Source organism: Myotis brandtii, unplaced genomic scaffold, assembly GCF_000412655.1.
Source record: "Myotis brandtii unplaced genomic scaffold, ASM41265v1 scaffold58, whole genome shotgun sequence".
Classification (NCBI taxonomy): Eukaryota; Metazoa; Chordata; class Mammalia; order Chiroptera; family Vespertilionidae; genus Myotis; species Myotis brandtii.
Window position 1 is genome coordinate 1523676 of NW_005370176.1, and position 7947 is coordinate 1531622.

General features: G+C 39.7%; 1 protein-coding gene across 1 annotated transcript in view; it reads left to right on the top strand.

Annotated features, from left to right (window-relative positions):
* Positions 1 to 7947, top strand: part of CCDC18 (coiled-coil domain containing 18) — a 153774-nt gene that overhangs the window by 32492 nt on the left and 113335 nt on the right. Inside the window, exon 8 of the mRNA XM_014550012.1 lies at positions 6505 to 6601. Coding sequence (XP_014405498.1) covers positions 6505 to 6601 — 97 coding nt within the window. The remainder of the gene's footprint in view (positions 1 to 6504; positions 6602 to 7947) is intronic.

Consider the following 7947-nt stretch of genomic DNA (forward strand, 5'->3'; position numbering starts at 1 on the left):
AGGTTGCTGTCATATTCAGAAACGAAGATGGAGAACCTCCTTTTGAAAGGGACTTGCTCATTCATTGTAAACCAGATCCCAATAATCCAAATGCCACTAAAATGAAACAAATCAATATCCTGTTTCCTACGTTAGATGCAATGACATATCCTATTCTTTTTCCACATGGTGAAAAAGGCTGGGGAAAAGATATTGCATTAAGATTCAGAGACAACAGTGTCATCGACAATAATACTAGACAAAATGTAAGGACACGAGTCACACAAATGCAGTGTTATGGATTTCATCTCTCTGTGTGGGACACTTTCAATCCTATTTTAAATGCAGGAAAATTAACTCAACAGTTTATTGTGGATTCGTATTAAAAAATGGAGGCCAATCGGATTAATTTCATCAAAGCAAACAATCTAGGTTGAGAGTTGAAAAATATAGTGGTTTGATGGATTATCTCATAACTAGATCTGAAAAGGACAATGTGCTGATTGGTAAAATGATAATACTTCCATCATCTTTTGAGGGTAGTCCCAGAAATATGCAGCAGTGACATCAGGATGCTATGGCAATTGTAACAAGGTATGGCAAGCCCAATTTATTCATAACCATGACATGCAACCCCAAATGGGCAGATATTGCAAACAATTTACAACGCTGGCAAAAAATTGAAAACAGACCTGATTTGGTAGCCAGAGTTTTTAATATTAAGCTGAATGCTCTTTTAAATGATATCTGTAAATTCCATTTTTTTGGCAAAGTAGTAGCTAAAATTCATGTCATTGAATTTCAGAAACGCGGCCTGCCTCACACTCACATATTATTGATATTAGATAGTGAGTCCAAATTATGTTCCTCTAATTAATTCCCTTTCAATGTGCATGAATTTCATGCACCGAGCTACTAGTGTATATATATAAAAGGCTAATATGCAAAGTGTCCCCTCAGGAGTTCGACCAGGAGAACAGGAGTTTGATCACTCGCTATGACGTGTGCTGACCACCAGGGGGTGGCACAGAATATAGTGGGTGACCAGCGGTGGTAGCGGGGCACTGAGGGAGTGAGGGAAGGAAGAGGCAGGGAGGTGGGGGAACCGTGCAGTGGCAGTGCATGGGCAGTGAGGGAAGGAGGAGATGGGAAGGTGGGGAAGCAGGAAACCTGATAGGCCCTGATCGCCGGCCAGGCCTAGGGACCCTACCTGTGCACGAATTTTTTGCACCGGGCCTCTAGTAGAAATATAAAAGAACATCATTGCTGAAGAACATTGAGGAATTTTATATACTTACTAGAGGCCCGATGTACAAAAATTTGTGCACTCGGGAGGGGTCCCTCAGCCCGGCTTGTGCCCTCTCGCAGTCTGGGCCTCCTTGGGGGATGTCCACCAAGGGAGCGGGCCTAAGCTGGCAGTCAGACATCCCTCTGGCAGCCTGGGAGCCCTCGGGGGATGTCTGCTTGTTAGCGGGGAGCAGGCCTAAGCTGCAGTCGGACATCCTTAGTGCTGCTGAGGAGGCGGGAGAGGCTCACGCCACCACCGCTGTGCTGGCAGCCGTCAGCCTGGCTTGTGGCTGAGCAGAACTCCCCCTGTGGGAGCGCACTGACCACCAGGGGGCAGTTCCTGCATTGAGCGTCTGCCCCCTGGTGGTCAGTGTGTGTCATAGTGATCAGTCATTCCCAGTCGTTCTGCTGTTAGGGTCAATTTGCATATTACCCTTTTATTATATAGGATATGTAAATGGGTAGGTGTAATAGGAAATGAGGCAAGAAAAACAGGTTTGGTCCAGACTATAAATGGCTTTGTGTGTTATGCCAAAGGATTTGTATTTTAACCTGAAAAGCATAAATAGGCAATTGAGATTTTTGGGTAGAGATGTGACATGAAGACTCTTGGAGCTTTTTGAAGTGTTAGAATAAATATTGGCATTCTGAAATTGAAAGATTTAAACTTTTGCAAAGATATTTTTTGGGTACAAAAGATTCATTATAATGGATTAAAAAGCCAGTATAAAGGCAGAGATTGTTTAGCTTTATGCTGTTTATAAAAGACATACTTAAAACATATGAACACAGAAAAGTTTAAAGCAGAGGGATGGAAAGAAATATCTCAGACAAATAGTCACCAAAACAAAGTAGATATAGCTATATTAAAATCACACAGAATAGATTTAAACGCAACAAGCATTGCTAGAGTTAAAAATAATTCATATGATAAATTTATGTTTAAGTAACACTTAAGGAAAAAGCTATAGAGATTCTAAACTTACATGTATCTAATAATTTAGTCCAAGTATATATAAAGAAAATAAAATTTCAAGTAGAAGTGAATAAATCTTATATGGGGAACATTTTTATACATTTACTAGGAATTATTAGATTAAACAAAAAAAAGTAAGAAGTTGAAGAATTGAATGACAATTAATAGTCTTGATCTAATGGATGCTTATCTAGAACCCTATACCCAACAATTTGAGAAATGATATTATTTCAAGCACTTCTATAACATTTATAATCTGTTACCTACCTCACTATGCCAGAAAACATGAGTTTCAATAAACACCAAAAGATTGATGTCACACATATCTCCTTCTCAGACCACAGTACAGTTAAGTTGGAATATAATCTCCCAAGTCATGTATGTTTGGAAATTTAAAACAAGCTTTCTTCCTCATATACCATTGAGGAACTTATGATAAAAATTAGACAAGTTTTAGATTGTTGGGAGGCTTAAATAAGTTATTATTTATTGCCGGGAGCCAGTCCATCTTTGCTGCTTGACACAGTCACTGCAGATTATTCTCTACTGGTTCTCTAAGTGTAGGTGAGGGTGTGGTACAACAGAAACTCATACACATTTCTGTTTGGGAATGTAAATTGGTAGAGCTGCTGTACAAATTGTTGAAAAAGATTTAATAAACACCCTGGCTGATATGGCTGCATGGTTAGAGCATCAGCCAGCACACAGAAGGGTCTCAGGTTTGATTCCTAGTCAAGGGCACATACCTGGGTTGCAGGTTTGATCCCCAGCCCTGGTTGGAGTGCATGCAGGAGACAACCAATCCATGCGTGTCTCCAACATCGATGTTTCTCTCTCTCTCTCTCTCTCTCTCTAGACCCCAACAATTTATATTCTCTACTGGTTCTCTAAGTGTCGGTGAGGGTGTGGTACAACAGAAACTCATACACATTTCTGTTTGGGAATGTAAATTGGTAGAGCTGCTGTACAAATTGTTGAAAAAGATTTAATAAACACCCTGGCTGATATGGCTGCATGGTTAGAGCATCAGCCAGCACACAGAAGGGTCTCGGGTTTGATTCCTAGTCAAGGGCACATACCTGGGTTGCAGGTTTGATCCCCAGCCCTGGTTGGAGTGCATGCAGGAGACAACCAATCCATGCGTGTCTCCAACATCGATGTTTCTCTCTCTCTCTCTCTCTCTCTCTCTCTCTCTCTCTCTCTCTCCCCCCCCCCCCCCTTTCTTCCACTTTCTCTAAATATTCTCCTGTGAAAATTTTAAAAAAGATTTAATAAAATTGAATGTTCACCTTTATAGTACCTTCAATTTTAAAATAATTTTTGGAAAAAATCTAGCAATTTTGCCCCTAGTTATTTATCTTAAAGAAACTCTCACATATATTGCTAAGAAACTATGCATTGTGATGTTCACTGCAATGTTGTTTGTATTAGCTGAGAAAAAAACCTCAATGTCTATCAACTGTGGAATGGGTAAATAAATTACAGTATTTTTATACCATGGAATATTATGTAATAGGTTTTTTTTAAATGAATTGTAGTCATATCGGTGAATATAGATAGGTCTTGAATGAATTGAACTGCAATTTGCAGTAGGATACAGGCAGTGTGATGCCATTTGTATAAAATATAAAAACATGAAAAAAGACTGATATTTTATTAAATGTAAGATTACACAGATTTTAAGATATACCATTATTTTAGTAATCACTAAGAAAAAAATATCACCATGAAACTGAGATACCATCAATTGTAAAATACATATCAATCTTAGAGAAGTTAAAATGTGAAAACAATCTGCCTCTTAGATAAATTATAAGGTACTATTTGTGGGCTTAGGTTAACATATGAATATACAAAATGTTTTTTAATGTTACATCTTAGTGCTTTTATTTATTTATTTTTATTAAATTTATTGTAGTGACATTGGTCAGCATGAACATATAGGTTTCAGGTGTGGGTTTCTATGTTACAAGATCTGTATATTGCACCGTGTGCCCACCACCCAAAGTCAAATCTTCTCTTGCCACCATATATTAGGACCCCCTTCTGTCCCCACACTCTTCCAAAATGTTTTGTAATTTAAAAAAACAAAGTGATTCTAGGGTTACCTTTGTGGAAGAAGTCAGGGGAATGGGATTTTGAAAAGACTCACAGGGACAGGACCTCAACTCTGTAATGTCTTTGTTTGCTTAAAATAAAAAAGTCTGCCCTGACCTGTGTGGCTCAGTTGATTGGAGTGTTGTCCCATACACCAAAAGGTGGTGATCACGTTCAATTCCTGGTCAGGGCAGGTTGTGTGTCCGATCCTATCAGGTGAGTGCAGAAAGCAACTGATGGATGTTTCTCTCTCTCCCTCTTCCTCTCTCCCTCTCTCCCTCTCTCCCTTTTCCTTCTTCTCTCTAAAATCAATAAAAGCGCCCTCGCCGGTTTGGCTCAGTGGATAGACCGTCGGCCTGAGGACCAAAGGGTCCCGGATTCAATTCCAGTCACTGGCACGTACCTTGGTTGCAGGCTCTTACCTGGCCCAGGTTGGGGCTCATGCAGGAGGCAACCAATCAATGTCTTCTCTCACATTGATGTTTCTCTCTGTCTTTCTCTCTGTCTTCCACTCTCCCTAAAAATCAACAGGAAAATATCCTCAAGTGAGGAGTAACAAAAATAAAATCAAATCAGTAAAAGCATGTCCTGAGGTAAGGATTAAAAATAAATAAGCAACTAAATCTCCATGAAGCAAAAATAGCAGATTTAAGATTCATTAAGTGTGGGTTGTGAGTACATGCATATATAATATATATACAGACGGTTCTGTGTGACTGAAATATGTTATGACTTTTAAAAAATAATTGGTGGTAAAGAGGAGTAGATATCTATAAAGTGGATAACTTTGGCTTGAAAGGAAGGATAACATGGGAAAAGCACAATAACTGGGGGTTTTGTTTTGTTAAGTGAGAAACATAGCTATCCTATCCTTTCTGAATTCTAGCTTTGCAAATTAATAGAATGTATTTTCTTAGATGTTCAGATAAATCTCTTATTGTTTAAATACTTGCTATTTTTTATCTGAAACTTTGAAACCAAATAGACATCTCCAGTATTCACAGTTGCTATCCAGACTTAAGAACCACATATTTAGGAAATAAGGGATACTTTCACTTGAGTTTGTAAGCCAATAGAGAAGAGGCTAAAATACAGAAGACAGAGTAAGTTCCTCAAAGGAAAGAGCTAAGATCCAGAGTACTGGTAAAGGAAATCATGTTGAAGAAGAGTCACTACACTTCCCTTACACTGGAAACAATATGATGAGAATGGGTTTAAATATAGAAAAGTTCTGTGTGGTTTTTTTTTAAATATTTTACTTAATGATTTTAGAGATAGTAAGAGAGAGAGAGAAACATGGGTTTGTTCTTCTTATTTACACATTCATTGGTTGGTTCTTATGTGTGCCCGGACCAGGAATCAAACCCACAACCTTGGCATATTGGGGCAGTGCTTAACCAACTGAGCTACTTGGTCAGGGCTAGGAAAGTTTTAGATGTGGATAGGAAATTGACCAAGTTCCAGCCCAATAGTCTCAATTCAGTGTGAGAAGTATGATGAAAGGTCAGGGTCAGCTAGGAGGTGAGGCAGCATGGTTGGGCTTAAGACAGTTCTAGGTAATGATTGGATTTTGTTGTTCAGATTCTTATATCTGCATAAATAAAAGTTACTGTCTCTTGAAATACCTTTTTGAAAATTTACCTGATCTTTGTAAAGGTCATAGGATTTGCCGAGTATTTTTAATAGATTAGGCAGTGAAGTGACAATTTATCATACAGCCTCAGGCTACTTCTCTTGTCTGTCTTCTGGATTGAGGGGAAAATATTGCCAACACATAAGAATGTATGTATGATTTAAAGTATGTTTATAAATATTTTGTTATATTTTATGTTTTATATTGATATCTTATAGTAAGGAAATTATTAATCTTCATTTTTTATTTGCAGTTTAAGCTTAGTACTCTTTTTTTTTAGTACAGAGAAATCTGTTTCTTTCTAATTATTCCTCAAAATTAAATATAGGGCCGAAACCGGTTTGGCTCAGTGGATAGAGCGTCGGCCTGTGGACTGAAGGGTCCCGGGTTCGATTCCGGTCAAGGGCATTAGTACAGAGAAATCTGTTTCTCTCTAATTATTCCTCAAAATTAAATATAGGTTACTTTGGAACTTAACTATTCAGTGCAGGGCATCTTTTGCTTTTATTAATTATCCCTTTTTAAATTTTAGAGCTGAACGACAAAGGAATGAAGCACTATATAATGCTGAAGAGCTGAGTAAAGCTTTCCAACATTATAAAGAAAAAGTGGCTGAAAAGCTGGAAAAGGTAAATCTAATTAACTGACTGTACAAAGTCAGTGTTTAGTATTACAGTCCATATTGTAAAAATAGAGACATAAATAGAATATATGAATTTATGATTAAAGCAGGGAGTAATTTTTATTATCTCATTTATAATAAAATCTTTGAAATAAAGAATTTATAAATATTAGTTAAGCATGATGTTCCTTAACTAATTGATGGACAATTATTTTTATAATGAGTCGAAACTTTTTTATCCAGAGAAAAGAGTGGAGACAAGAGAAGAAATAAAATATAGAGAAAGATGGGGTGAGTGAGCAGAAGTTGGAGCTATAGAAATAGAAGCAGGAAATTTATTCCTATAACCTCAGGGAAAATAAAAGAGTAGATTATGTAGCCTTCAGTTGATCTCCCTGGATCTACCACTTTGAGAGGGGCTCACTTCTGCCTCTCAAAGGGAAGATTCCTGAACAAATTCTTCATAGTAATATAATGGCTTTATTACATTTATTTGCTATCTTCAAGTAATACCACATAGTAATAAAACCTGTTTGGAGGAAGGCCACATGTTAGATGTTCAATTGTGGAGCTCAGAAGAGAGGTCTGGTCAACTGATACTGATATGAGAGACTTCCATCTTGAGATAATTGAAGCAGGAAGTTAATGATTATGATTAAAGAAAGGTAGAAGGGCCCTAACCGGTTTGGCTCAGTGGATAGAGTGGTCCTCAGCCTGGCTTGAGCCCTCTCTCAGTCTGGGAGCCCTCAAGGGAAGTCCAATTGATGGCTTAGGCCCACTACCTGTAGGGAGCTGGCAGTCAGATATCCTCAGCGCTGTCTTGAAGGCAGGAGAGGCTCCTGCCACTGCCACTGAGCTCGCCAACCATAAGCCCAGCTTCTGGCTGAGTGGCACTCCCCCTGTGGGAGTGCTCTGACCACCAGGGCGCAGCTCCTGCGTTGAGCATCTGCCCCTGGTGGTCAGTGCGCATCATAGTGACCGATTGTTCTGCTGTTGGGTCAATTTGCATATTAGCCTTTTATTATATACTAGAGGCCCGGTGCACAAAAATTTGTGCACTCGGGGGGCGGGGGGAGGGGGGTCCCCCAGCCCGGCCTCTGCCCTCTCGCAGTCTGGGACCCCTCGGGAGATAACGACCTGCTGGCTTAGGCCTGCTCCCAGGTGGCAGAGGGCAGGCCCAATCCCTAAGTGCAGCCCCTGGTCAGGCTCAGAGCAGGGCCGATTGGGGAGTTGGGGCGCCGCCCCGTCATGCACAGAGCAGGGCGGATCAGGAGGTTGCAATGCCCCCCTCAGTCACGCTCAGGGTAGGGCCGATTGGGGGGTTGGGGCACCACCCCCTGTCACACTCAAGGC